At 41.4% G+C, this 14,861-nt stretch overlaps 2 protein-coding genes across 2 annotated transcripts; one reads left to right on the forward strand and one right to left on the reverse strand.

The window, feature by feature from the left end:
- The first annotated feature begins 380 nt into the window (after positions 1–380).
- LOC109904562 (transmembrane protein 151B-like) lies at positions 381–4,252 on the forward strand. The gene is made up of 2 exons (XM_020501763.2): positions 381–858; positions 1,355–4,252. The coding sequence occupies exons 1-2, from the start codon at positions 781–783 to the stop codon at positions 2,777–2,779; spliced, it is 1,503 nt and encodes a 500-aa protein (XP_020357352.1). The 5' UTR covers positions 381–780; the 3' UTR covers positions 2,780–4,252.
- Positions 4,253–8,192: 3,940 nt separating this feature from the next.
- On the reverse strand, positions 8,193–12,925 carry LOC109904166 (BEN domain-containing protein 3-like). Its single transcript, XM_020501357.2, has 4 exons — positions 12,761–12,925; positions 11,491–11,545; positions 11,154–11,350; positions 8,193–10,975 (listed from the first exon to the last, which is right to left on the reverse strand). Exons 2-4 carry the CDS (start codon positions 11,540–11,542, stop codon positions 8,738–8,740), a joined length of 2,487 nt encoding a protein of 828 aa, XP_020356946.1. The 5' UTR covers positions 11,543–11,545; positions 12,761–12,925; the 3' UTR covers positions 8,193–8,737.
- Between the last annotated feature and the right edge of the window lie 1,936 nt (positions 12,926–14,861).

Consider the following 14,861-nt stretch of genomic DNA (forward strand, 5'->3'; position numbering starts at 1 on the left):
AGGGTTTGCATTTCAGAACATTATTTTAACTTGCACTCAAGACATCTCTTTTTAAACATAGGTAACATAACAATTTCACCATGTCTTGCCCATATACGTAGCTATATGCTTTTGCCTTTTGGTTTTCTTACCATTTTTTTGTGTGTTTTGTTGTGTTTATGTATGTTATGTATTGAGTATACATTAACTTAGGCTATAGTAGGCCTACATAGTATTATTAGTAGGCTAGTATTAATAGGTGTAATTAGAATTAGTAGTATTGTTATAGGCTTGTATTAGTCATGCTAATATTATTATTACTATTGGGTATTATTGTTAGGTTGTTATTCATATTATACAAAGGCATTATAACAGGTGTATGAGCCGACCTTATATGTTCAGGTTGACTACAAAATGCTCAGTGGACAGTGTGACTTCAGCATACCGGCAAGGTCATATTCCTCAATCTGACTGAGGGAGAATTCAAACACTATTCTAAATAGACTGATTCTCTTGCAAGTTGCCGCTGGCATAAATGTTTTCTTGTTTGCGACATTTTTATCACAGCTCAGTCATTTATTGGTCTGTTACCTGCATGTTTTATTCGATGAAATGTTTGCCAGCAGATCTCTCGGCTGCTGCCTTGATGGGGTATAAAGGCTATGATTAGCAAATAAATCAAGATATTTGTGTGCAAATTAACAAAGGACACTGGATAGATACAAGCGACTATCTCAACGTCGGAGCAAGCAATTTAAGCGCAATTCGCAACTCCACGCCCTACTGCTAATCGGTACCACAATGTCCCCTCCAGCCTCCGCTGCGGCAGCGAGTGAGAGCAGTACAACCACCGTTTTCGAGGAAGACACCAGAGAAGAGGTACCACTCTCATATCATATTATGCTGCCTTAAAATTGCCAGAAGCCTTGCTATAATAAAACATGTTCATAACCTCAGGCATAAAGCACCCAACCCCTTCCATGTTTTTGGCTGAATGTCACAGATGTTGCATAGCCTACATTATTTGATATTCATGACAATCGATCAGGGGGTATGACAATTATTTTGATCATTTGATGTTGGTTAAAAGTATTTGCAAGATAAATAGCTATTTACCAAGTATTTTCCTATTAAGAGTTGGTAGGCTATATGTTTCAATTGACTATAGGTTTAGACTGATTCATGTAAGAGCTGAGCTACCTTGCTGTGCATCAAATAGGAGCTTCATAGAAGAAGGGGGGGAAACATATTGTTAACAAAACGTCAGAAGCCCCCAAAGGAATCAAATCTTGAATGGTTAGAATGTTGTAATGGTGTGTCCGTTTACATTTACCAACACTGTATCCACTCTTTTTTGCATGCTTTGAATTAACAGCAGAGGCCCTTGAAGCAATCCCTGAGCAAGTCCCTGTGTAGAGAGAGCTTCTGGAAATGCCTGCTGCTCTCCATGCTCATGTACGGCTGCATGGGAGCCATGGTGTGGTGTCATGTCACCAAGGTGACTCGCCTCACCTTTGACAGTGCCTTCAAAGGGAAGTCCATGATGTACCATGACAGCCCCTGTTCTGACGGATACATCTACATCCCTCTGGCCTTCCTGCTCATGCTCTACCTGGTCTACTTGGTGGAGTGCTGGCACTGCAATGCCAAGAGTGAGCTGCAGCATAAAATGGATGTAGAGGGCATTTATGAACGTATCCAAAGGATGCAGCAAGCAAAACCCTGTATCTGGTGGAAGGCCATTAGCTACCATTATGTTAGACGGACTCGGCAGGTCACACGCTATCGTAATGGGGACGCCTACACCAGCACACAGGTCTACCACGAACGGGTCAACACCCATGTGGCTGAGGCTGATTATGACTATGGTCACTGTGGGATGAAGGACATCTCAAAACAACTGCTTGGTTTGGAGAAGGCCCCACTCACCAAACTGAGGTTCACCAAGTGCTTTAGTTTTGCTAATGTGGAGTCTGAGAACTCCTACCTCACCCAAAGAGCAAGGTTCTTCACTGACAACGAGGGGCTTGATGACTATATGGAGGCACGGGAGGGGATGCACCTGAAGGACATTAACTTAAAGGAGTGTGTGATTGTGTTTTCTGAACCTGACCACCACCCATGGTATGTGTCTCATCATGTGTTCTGGGCAGCATCCTTCCTCACCTTATCGTGGCCCCTGAGGGTTTTCACAGAGTACCGCACTGCCTACGTCCATTACCGTGTGGAGAAACTCTTCGGTGCGGATTACGTCCCTGTGACGCCTCTCGATGAACGCCCTTACAGCCACCGGATCCCCCGGGTCAACACCATCGACAGCACAGAGCTGGAGTGGCACATCCGTTCTAACCAGCAGTTAGTGCCTAGCTACTCTGAGGCTGGACTCATGGAACTGGCCCAGTGCTCCTCTGGTGGCTTTGGTGGTTTAAGACAGAACTGCGAGCGCTGTCACCGGGCAATGAGCAGCTCCTCTGTTTTCTCCAGGAGTGCCCTCAGCATATGTACCGGCAGTAGCCCGCGGGTCGGCCGGGTGCCCTACAGTGGCAGCCGCTTCTCCTTGGGCCGGCGCTACGGATCGCGACGCAGCTGTTTCTGGAGGAGTAGAAGCAGTTTGGATGAGCAATTGAGTCCCAGTGAGAACACCCGCTGCCTTTCCGGGCGCCTAACCACTGACGACGAGGACCCCCCAGATTACCAAGATGCTCTCTGCTTCCCCGTGCTAATTTTTCACTGTAGTGAGAACTGCCACAATCACAGGTCCTTTCATAGGAATGGCTCCTGTGTGGAGACCTCTCTATGACAATGCAATGTATTCACAGATAGCACAACTTTGTGTGTGAACAAAGATGTTTGCCCCGTGTGACACTAACAACTACAGAAAACCTCATGGCATAAGATTGTTAATGGGATTGGATAGATGTAAATCTTAGGTGCATATTCCCTCAATACCTTTTAACTAGTGATCACTAGGGGTGACATTTAGGCAGTGACAACACTAAAATATGGAGATGCTACCAAAAAAGAAATGTACACATTCAATGCAGTCAAGTCATTTTTTGGGTAAACTTTAGGCATAAGCCAAGGCCGGTGGGGATGATGCTGGAGTCTATGTTCTATATACGTTAATAAGTGTATTGAGTATAATTGTATTTGCATTCATTTCATAAATACTTTCATAAAGTCTTCCTCTTAATTATGAAATAACAATACACATTTATTCAACACATCAGTTGAGAGAAGTTTTTAAAATTAAAGTAATCTGGAAAAAAATCAACAGCAATAACTATGACTTCACCATTCTCTCATAATTGGAACCAACATGTTGAGATAACTGCCACATGAAAACAAACATCAATGGCACAGTTTCTATGACTTCCTTTTGTTTGTATCAGTTCTATTTGAACACTATATGATAGTCACATAGGCTATTGAAATGTAACATTGCTTACTTAATCTGCAAGTGGTGCCCCAACACCTTTTTAACAAAGGCACCTGCAAGTTATACAACTCCACTTTTCAGAGGGGTTTTGGTTTCCCCATTGGTTTAATAATATGAAGCACATGAGACATATTTTCATATAAGAGTTAGAACATGGCTCAAATTCTTTCCAACAACTCACAAATATCTGTTAATAATCACTTAAGGTCACACTAGACATGATGAATTGTAGCTGTAAATGTTGAATTGTATATGAATGTTAATGTATATTTCTTCTCAAACTTTGTAGCAAGTATGTGTTTAAATTGACAAATATGTATATTAACATGTCTGGAAAATACATAAAATATGACAGTGATGGGAAAAGTAATTCCATAGTCTTGTGCAATGCAAATAAGATATTGCAACAAAATAATCACAAATAATAAATACACTGTCACCAGTTTGTGAGGCACATTGTATCCTTTGAATGATTGAAAAAATAAACCTCCCACTGGGCACAGACATCAATTCAATGTCTATTCCACGTTGGTTACACGTCATTTCATTGAGATGACTTGGAAACAACGTTGATTCAACCAGTGTGTGCCCAGTGGGGTACTGATCACAAACCAACATTTAGGTAAAAAAAAATATATATATATTTAAAAAAGAGCATGAACAAATACTGATAAAAATTTTTGATTGAAATATTGGAAAATATTAATTTAAATGTTATGGAAAAAACAAGAATGTCGCCGATACGCCTCTGATTTATTTGTGTAGTTTTCATGAGGTGTAAATACACCTGTACTAGGCTACACTCTCTTTCCAATAAAAAGCAACATACTGATACTCTTGCTTGTGCAGATTGTATTTTCCTCTACGATGTCTCTTATGTGCTTGATTATTGGTAGGATATGATGATAATGGTGCACATTTTCCATATTTTTTGCCTTCACATTAATTTTCACCGTTTACAGGTCAGACTTTTAATTTGAAGGATCATCAAACTTGACGCGGAAGTGATTTAACTGTTGCAAGCTTCACAAGGGTCAAGTCAGAGATACTTTTGAGGAAATTGGCAAACTCCACTGAAAACGCCCATAGTCAATGTTGCCCATGCGTGGTCAATGGGCACGGTGCATTCTGGGCTGGGCTATTCTGGACAAGGAAAACTCTCTTTTAAGGAGTGAATGGGAGACAATTGAGTGCTAGCTCAAAAACCGACATTAGCATGATTTCGTGAACAAGAATATCTTCAGATATGTGAGATAATTCACTTGTTCACTGTAATATCGTATAGCTTAGAAATAGACACATTACGTACTTCCGAGGAAAATAGGCAGGTTTCTCGACCCATATCCTGACTTTGAGAAGGGATTGCGTGATGGCTGATGAAGAGCGAGGCCCAACTCTGCGGGAAATCTGTCTCCCTCCAGCAGGTGGCGTTTTTTCGTTGTTTTGCCCACCAAGTTTTTGTATGGAGGTCAATGTGTATCGAATTTGGTCAACAACAAAACATTTATGGCTTATTTGCTACGTGAGGTTTATATAATCGAATATATGTTTCGTAATGCTTAAGTTGTCTGGAGTGTTCTGATATAAGTAGGATATGTGAAATGTCGGCAACTTTTAGAAAAAAACAATATCGGAGTTGTCTCGATAATGCCTATGGATATTCATGATAGTAGGATAGCCTCTCCCTCTCCATTGAATACAGGTGGTTGCCTTCAACAACCCTCATAGAATATTCAAAAATGATTACAATAATGAGATGTATCCACCAATCTAAAATTTAAATAAAAAGGATAGGGGGGAGCTAGACAGCCAGTCATGACGCTTTGTGGACAATGACTCCTATTTCTAGGGCGGAGAGATGTAACTTGTCAGTACATCCATAATCTTTGGTGACGATTAGTTCAGCAACAGCGTGACGCAGCATGACAACACGATTGGTCGACAGACTGCTGGGTGGGGCCATTCATTAGCCAGTTAACGTGCTCTCATGACCACACCCCCACTGTAATGTGAGCATACATTAGCATTACCATAGAGTGGACCACCAACATAACTGTTAACAATGTTTCCCATCTATGACATTACATGTATATAGTTCTTGATTTCCCAAAGGCTTGTTCTACCAGAAAATCACAATCGACTGCCCTTTGTAACTTTATTGTGTTGTAAATGTCTACTTTTTCAAGGAGCTACAGCATGCAGGGATTGTTTGTATAGGCACTTGCCCTGAGACAGTTGCTAAGGTGGAGTACCCACAAGCTGCTGAACCCTGGACACGGACCTTACTGGACACTACACACTCGCCAGCTGTGTTCCTCCATGACCATTGGGACACACAAGCTCCCTACACGCTGGAGTTCAGCTAAGACCTGGTCAGATCTTCATCAAGTGAGGTTCAAAAGTGGCAAAAAAGGAGGCGCCAAGGCTGTACAGGATGAGGAGGAAGATGATGAAAAGGATCCTGAGCACAGTGACTATGAGGATGAACCTGAGGATGACTACCCAGACTACAATGACATGGAGAAATATATGCAGTCCTTTCATTATGTTATCATGAAAGTTGATATACCTTGATATAGCACGCAAGTGAGTGGTTACAGAGTTATGCCTTTAGATTTTCAATGGGATGCACTCAAGGAGAAAAAAAATGGGTAATGGTATCATTAGTATTTGGCATCAATATCTGCAACAATTTGAGGGGATCCATATGGGTCGAAATTGAGCACCTCTCCTTAAAGCTTGGTCATTCAGGTCTTGAAATCACATTTATACAATTTCGCTCACGGGTGAATGAAGAGATGAGGTCAAATGAATTGATTGATATGGAATGGAATTGCCCTACTATTTAAAAGGCTCTAGGCCTACCTGCAGTGGCTAACTGATTTTTTTTGTCTTTATTTTTGCAAAGTGGAGGATGAATTCTATGGCAACAAGCTTCGGCTAAATGGACAGAAACTCATCAACAAAAGTAAATTGGGGAGTTACTTTTGTGCCTAGTAATGACTTATATAATAGACATATTTCTGCCAACCTTCAACATCTTACAAGACCGTAAAGACCCAAATCCATCCCCCGTGCACTGAAGTGGTAGAGCAGTCCAATCAACACCCCACCCTGCTCAAGTCTTAAGTTTCCTTCACTGTACTGATCTTTGGTTCTCTCTTCAGGTTAAAGTTGTAGACACCTTGGACCTGGTATTATCAGAGAAAGAAACGGACACTGTCACACTTTTGAGAGTCATCATTAATTAATAAGGAATTGGGCAAATCCAAGGGTGGAGACCAGTACAACGTTGTTCTGAGGCCCTGGAAAAACTTGAAACTTCCCAAGCAGGATGCCTTCAAACAATGAGTTTTCAGCGGACAATACTGACTATACTTCTCGCCATTGACAAGGGAATTTTAATATCTACATTTTGCATGATGTTACATCAAAGTGAATGGTTCAGTTTTTACAGTAGTCCTCTTGGTACAGTTGAAGTTTGAAGTTTACATACACCTTAGCCAAATACATTTAAACTCAGTTTTTCACAATTCCTGACATTTAATTCAGCTTTAATTTATTTGATCAGAAGTTTACATACACTCAATTAGTATTTAGTAGCATTGCCTTTAAAATGGTTTAACTTGGGTCAAACCTAGCCTTCCACAAGCTTCCCACAATAAGTTTGGTGAATTTTGGCCCATTCCTCCTGACCAGAGCTGGTGTAACTGAGTCAGGTTTGTTGGCCTTAATCACACATGCTTTTTCAGTTCTGCCCACACATTTTCTATAGGATTGAGATCAGGGCTTTGTGATGGCCACTCCAATACCTTGACTTTGTTGTTATTAAAGCTGGGTTACAAATGGGTCTTCCAAATGGACAATGACCACAAGGATACTTCCAAAGTTGTGGCAAAATGGCTTAACTTCCTGACTGCTGTCTTGAGATGTTGCTTCAATATATCCACATAATTTCCTTCTTCATGAGACCATCTATTTTGTGAAGTGTACCAGTCCCTCCTGCAGCAAAGCACCCTCACAACATGATGCTGCCACCCCCGTGCTTCACGGTTGGGATGGTGTTCTTCGGCTTGCAAGCCTCCCTTTTTCCGACAAACATAACAATGGTCATTATGGCCAAACAGTTGTATTTTTGTTTCATCAGACCAGAGGACATTTCTCCAGAAAGTATGATCTTTGTCCCCATGCACAGTTGCAAACCGTAGTCTGACCTTTTTTATGGTGGTTTTGGAGCAGTGGCTTCTTCCTTGCTGAGCGGCCTTTCAGGTTATGTCGATATAGGACTCGTTTTACTGTGGATATAGATACTTTTGTACCGGTTTCCTCCAGCATCTTCACAAGGTCCTTTGCTGTTGTTCTGGGATTGATTTGTAGTTTTCACACCAAAGTACGTTCATCTCTAGGAGACAGAATGTGTCTCCTTCCTGAACGGTATGACGGCTGCATGGTCCCACGGTGTTTATACTTGCGTGCTATTGTTTCTACAGATGAATGTGGTACCTTCAGGCATTTGGAAATTGTTCCCATGGATGAACCAGACTTTTTAGATTTTTTTTCCTGAGGTCTTGGCTGATTTCTTTTGATATTCCCATGATGAGTTTTAATGGCTCGAACCTAAGTGTATGTAAACTTCCGACTTCAACTGTACGTGTCATCAATGGCTTATCTGCTTTCAAATGGCCTTGACACTATTTTGAATGAACAGTCTCCAAGTCATTCTACATAATTAAGCAATGGATAGTCATGGCTTGAATCAGATGCAAAGAAAATGTGTGGGATAAGTATTTAATTAGCTAAATGCTAATAAAGTGAAATGCTAAATTCAACAGATTTTTATTACAAATGGGTTAACATGACCTGTTGCTATAGTTTAATACAGATTTATAGTACAAACTTCTATAAGAAGGTATAACATAACATTTTATAAAAGACCAGTGGAGCCATACTGCTACAACATGTGCGATGGAACAAAATAATATCACAATTTCTATCCATATTTGACTGATCTACTGTCTTTGTACTATATACATGTTTATTGTTTTTAAGGCTACAACAGCTTATCTACAGGGTAAGTTAGATGAGCTATGACAGTATTGTTTTTGTACATGGAAACAGTCTATCATGATATCGTCTATGAAAAACGACTAATGCTGTAGTTCAATATTACAAATATATCCATTAAGTACTAATGAAAAGCCTTTAAGAGTTGGCCTTATCCTACACAGGACTGTGTGCAAAGGCTTCACTATGCTATTCAGCTTATGTACTTGTGTAAATATTTAGAATTAAAAAATTAAGTGTTGCTTTCAGCTTTGACTAGGACACAGTATTTGATCTCTTGGCCTTCTTCAGTATGTCACACTTCTTACGGTTGGGCCGCCGGCATCGCTCATCTATGCTTGGCACACATTCGTAATGCCAGACCTCCTCCATCTTCTCAACTGGGTACACGGCTTCTACATAATGGCGGATGAGCCTGAGACGCACAGGATCCAGCTGCTTCTTATTGCAGGCGCCTGAGTGGTTATACTGAAGTCGCAGGTTCTCCTGAGTGAAGAGCTCAGGGAAGAGGCGCACCAGTAGACGGGCAGAAAAGTTTCCAACAGAAAGGCTCTGCTGGACAATCTCTCGTACTTCAGCGTCGGAGAGCCAGTAGACCGAAGGCACCTGGAAGTCCGGGATTGACACCGTCAATTTCTCCAGGGGGATCTTGCAGAAGTCTTTGCTACTTTTTTCAGGCGGTAGTGGAGGAATCTCAAAGTCCTTCAAGCGCTCTGTGTTGAGCTGGTTCACTTGGCAAGCAGCCACAAAGTCCACAGGCTCTTGCTCCAACTCAGGAGCATAGACTTTGCGTTGCTGCTGGTACGACCGCCGTTGTTCCGTGTCTCGTCGCCTGCACCGCTCGTCCAGTTTACCCACAAATTCTAGGGTCCACACTCTGTCATTCTTGGCCCGTGGATATAGGAGCTGTACGTAGTGGCGAATAAGGTCAACCCGCACAGGATCAAGCTGTTTCTTCCCGAGTGAGCCACTACAGTTGTAATGCTTCCGTGCGTTGTCGTAGGTGAAGAGCTCAGGGAACATAAGTACCAACAGGCGAGAGGCGAAGTTCCCAATTGACAAGCTACAGTCATAGTTGTTCCTCAGCTGCTCCCTGGAGAGCAGATACTCTTGAGGCACACTGAAATCTGGTGGGGGCATCTCAAGTTGTTCAAAATCGACTGGCACAAGCAAGGACTTTTTTGACCTACGACCTGGTCTCTCGTAGTCACACAAGTCACTGATCTTGATGATAGAGACATCGTCAGGGAGGCTTGTGGAGTCATAGCTTTCATCGTTCATGTTCTCAGGATCGCTTCCATTGCCGTTACTGTGAGAACCCTCTATTGCGTCTTCTATGCGCTGCACACACACCTGCAGCCAACTATCCTCTGGGACATCAGGAAAATTTGCTTCCATGTATTTACGGATAATTTCTATCCTGTCAGAGTCCAGGATCATCTTTCCCACATTACCTTCTGGAAATCTCCCCTCCTCAAAAACCTCAGGGAAAAGTCGGTTTACAAGAAACATAAAGTCTTCAGGGGAAGAAAACTCATCAAGATCCTCTCGGACCTCCTGAGTGTCAAACACAAGGTCTGGCACTACTTTGTTGTTGTTGGTGTGGTCACCATTGGAATCTAAGTCAAGGTACACTTCTTGCCCCTCCTCATTTATAAAATGGCAGGGCTGGTTCTGCTCAGCTTTGAAACCAAAGCTTGTAATAATCTGTTTCCCACATGACTGTTGCCCACTCTCCATATCCTTCTGGGCCCAGAAGCGGTTAAAGAAGTCATTCATCTGTAATAGGCATTCATCCTGCCAAATGTTGTTGTTCTTAACCAGAGGATAACACACCTCCACATAGTTGCGTATTAGCTGCAGATGTAATGAATCCAACGTTCTCTTGTTGGCGATGCAACCACGAGTGCACTCCTTGGCTTTAAGAAGTTCTGGGAAGAGGTGTACCAGCAATCGACAACCCAACTCGCCAGCATTTGATGTCTGTTCCATCAGCTGACTCAGTTCCTCACTTGTCAACAGGTATTCTGGCGGAGGATGGAACTCAGTCGCCAGCTCAGATGGTTTGATCTGTTTCTTGATGCGAGTGACCTCTAGGGAAAGTAGATCAACCTTGCTGTGCAGTTGGGTCATGCTTGAGTTGAGCGTATTTAGGATGAAAAACATCTTCTCAATGAGGGAGTATAGATTAGAGTCTGTTGAAGCCATGGACCCTGCTGCCCCCAGGGCAGAGAGGGGTTCACTTCGGCTGTGCTCCCCTGTATTGACCAGTTGAGGAGATAAGAGGCTGCTGTAGCTTAGCCGCACTCCTCCCTCATGCTGAGCATGCTGGTCAAGGCTTGATGTGAGCTTCTTCTCTGTGATTCTGTGAGAGATGCTGTAGAGAGGCTTCCTGTAAGAGGCTATAGTCTTCTCCTGGTCAGCAGATGTCAGGCAAAGGGGTTGAGGCCTCGTGGACTCTTCAGACAATCTCCTCAGTAAGCGTTGCCCGGCCTACACAGAGACAACAAAATTATTATCAATTTCTTATCTCAGGTGTATTTTCTAAGTCATATAAGAACTAGAATAAGCATGCTAAATAAATAGATGGACAAATGTCATCACATAGACAGGCCTATTTAGCAAGTTTAGTTAGGCATGAGGTATAGATTATGCCATTTCATTAATTTACCTCACTAGAGACCCTGACTCTCTTGCTGCTGGTAGACTGGTCCAATTCAGAATTGTGAGCGTCACAGCCCATGTCCATAACAGTACGTTTGCTGTTGGCCTCACTAGTTCCAAGAGACCATCTTCGTGGTCCCTCAGTTGTCTCACTAATAGCACAGTCATCCGTCTCCAACTTGATGTCTTGAATGGGTTCTCTCTCTGCAGAAAAACATTTAAAATCAATGTTATGTTATTTACAAGTTAATTTGATTTTCCCACTATAGGTGTTGATCAATCCAAACCGTTTCAAAGTGGATAGTTGCATTATCACAGTGAAATTACATTTTTTATAGACTTACCTCTCTCAAGCTTTTCTCCATCCGAGTTTTCCCCATGGTCAGAGGAATTCATATCCTATAGTGAAAAAATATGATAAAAATAAATCAAACCTGTAACATCTGTTTATTCGTTTAAGAATTAAAATGTCACTGCACTGTTAAGTAATCTTGACTAAATAGACCCATTACATTAATTCCATTGTCCAAATTGTGCTACACTTAATCTTTCATAAGATATTTCAAAATGATTAAAAGTCCCATTCTATATTCAACAACATAACTGTGAGTGTTGTTCCATAGAAAGTAAAGCCTATGATGTTATTATTGTCGTAATCAAACAGGCCCTTGTTCACTTGCAAGTTCACTTTGTCTACTTCACCTGCTTGAACATGTTCATTGGCAATTAGGCCTATATGATGTCATACTGAACCCTGATCAGCTGCTTGGGAGCATGTTTACTAATCGAAAATGTTGGATTACATTCAAGCTACATTCATTTGACAAATAAATATAATAGACTTGTGCTCTGCTGTTTAACTGCTAACAGTGGGTGAGTTGTGTTCTCGTAGTGATGCAAGAGAGGACTCAACGTCTGTAACTAGAGGCTTTATGACTTCTCACTCGCCCCCTTTTACTTCTGTTTCTGTCCCATCCACTTCCTCATTCTTCCACTAGAAGCCCATGAACCAAAACATGAGTACACAGAGAGAGGAAGAGGCGAAACGAGAGGATGTACTCCGCCCAAGATCTGTCCACGTGAGATAAGCCCCTTTTTGTACGTCGGTCTTTGAGTGTTTAATAACGTGATGCTTATTTAATCGAATATAATGTTTAGGCTGTTACAAATACAATGATATAAGTGGATGCACGTGGCATTCGACAACTTTGAGAAAACGCACTTAGTTGTGCCTGACGTTCACACGCATATCTGCCCTCACACTGGCTAGAATGGACCCACCTGATCTCCCTTGCCTTCAATCATTAAGGACATGTTTTTCCATTGTTAGAGCGGTCACTCGGCTATCTTGCCAATATAATAGATACTCTTTGGACTACACACACAGCTGTGTCATACTTTTCACGCTGTCAACTTGAGTCTTTCGTGGCAATTAAAAATGCAATGAGATTTATTTGAAAACACAGCAAATGTATATTTCTACTTCGCATTAAAGCTAGCTAATCATTGTTTTTAGGGATTCTTCTTTAGTGACGAGGCAGTGTATATCCTCGGACGAGTTTTTCCCACTCGTCTTCGTGGAATTGTCTCAAAAACGCAGATGCTCGAGCTCACCTTTACGATTTCATGGAGTCCTTTGCAGTAATTGAAGGTTGGGTTAACATATTTGCCGAGAATGTCGTGGGAATTTCACACACGGATAACTGTTGTTCGTGTTTCTCCTCTTTTTTTTTTCTTCTCTGTGCCGTCTCGCGTGACGTGATTGGGCGCGCGCCTGCTGTGTCATTTCCGCACAGCTGTGGATGTGTTTTGTGTGGCCGTGGGCCTTGTGCATGATGACAACAGAGATAAAAGATGACCCAAATTGCGCGAAAATGCAATGAATCGAAAGGTAAATTAGCTATATTATTTGTGGCTAATTTGCGAATCCCCATATGAGACTTGATAGCCTTGCAGGCTATTTCACGTGAGCTGGCCTACAGGCAGAATACGGCCCAACAGCAGATTTTCTCTGCATTTCAACAGGTAGCTGCAATTAATAGCGCTATCTGAAGATGTGCAGTACTTTCGCAGAGTGGGCCACTAACGAATAGTAAACCATGGAGAAAATGCATCCAGTGTCATTTCCACCTGCACAAAGTGAATTCTAGTGTTCACTTACATTCCATGAGATTACATAGCCTACCTAAACATTTGTGATGGAAGACTTTATAAAAAAATGTATTCAATGACAATGAAAACATCGATCAAAGTGATTTATTAACCCCGTCCTTTAATTAATACACATTTCAATCAATTGACAACCCTTTTTAGCTCCACTTGCAACTTGAACATAAAAAGTAACATTACTATGGTATATGTCTCCCTCCTGTGTTTTCAAATGGAATTGCATTTACAACAGGGTGGCGGTGAATAAATGACACTTTGTTCCACTACTGTAGGTCCATGTCAGATTCCCAGATAAAAATAAGTAAATCGTATTTCTCACAATTAAAACGCTTTAAATCCAACATCATCCCATTTTATCAGTGGTGTAAAAAGTACTCAATTGTCAAACTTGAGTAAAAGTAATACCTTAATAGAAAATGACAAGTAAAAGTGTCACCCAGTCACAAGAGGATTTATGGCTTATTTAAGATGAAATCATCAACCCTGTTACTTTATTTGTATTTATTAGTGATCCCCATTAGCCACTGTCAAGACAGAAGCTACTCTTCCTGGAGTCCAAACACATTAAGGCACTTACATCACACATAAAACATCACTACATATCTACAATACAAAATGTATAATACCACCAAACAACAATATTACAATGTACATGTGGGTAGGTCCATCAGCTGTTATCTCAATATCAAATAATTTCTATGTAACAATTAAGTACCTTTTAAAATGTTAAATTAAAATGATAAAAATTATACTTAGTGAAGGACAATTTCTCAAGCAAGAATTTTGCTAGAACTGCCTGGAGTTGTCTGAGTTTGGGAGGAACATTTTCAGAATTTGCTGTTATTGGCAGAGAGGTTTGGAACTCTCTTGCTTATTGGTCTTTTAACTAAACTGAACAAAAATATAAACGAAACATGCAACCATTTCAAGATTTGACTGAGTTACAGTTCATGTAAGGAAATCAGTCAATTGAAATAATTTCATTAGTCTCAAATCTATGGATTTCATATGACTGGACAGGGTCGCAGCCATGGGTGGGCATCGGCCCACCCACTTGGGAGCCAGACCCACCCATTGCAGAGCCAGGCCAATCAGAGTGTAAAAAAGCCATCCTGTTCCTCTCCTCGTTACCTAACCTCCCCTCACAGTCCCTTCATTTCCCCTTAAGTCCCGTTAGTTTGGCTGCTCAGGCTAACTACAGTTGAAGTCAGAAATGTACATACACCTTAGCCAAATACATTTAAACTCCGTTTTTCACAATTCCTGATATTTAATCCTAGTAAAAATTCCCTGTCTTAGGTCAGTTAGGATCACCACTTTATTTTAAGAATGTGAAATGTCAGAATAATAGTAGAGAGAATGATTTATTTCAGCTTTTGGGTCAAACATTTCAGGTAGCCTTCCACAAGCTTCCCACAATAAGTTGGGTGAATTTTGGCCCATTCCTCCTGACAGAGCTGGTGTAACTGAGTCACGTTTGTAGGCTTCTTTGCTCGCACACACTTTTCCAGTTCTGCCCACACATTTTCTATAGAATTGAGGTCAG

This window comes from Oncorhynchus kisutch, linkage group LG14 (assembly GCF_002021735.2).
Source record: "Oncorhynchus kisutch isolate 150728-3 linkage group LG14, Okis_V2, whole genome shotgun sequence".
NCBI lineage: Eukaryota > Metazoa > Chordata > Actinopteri > Salmoniformes > Salmonidae > Oncorhynchus > Oncorhynchus kisutch.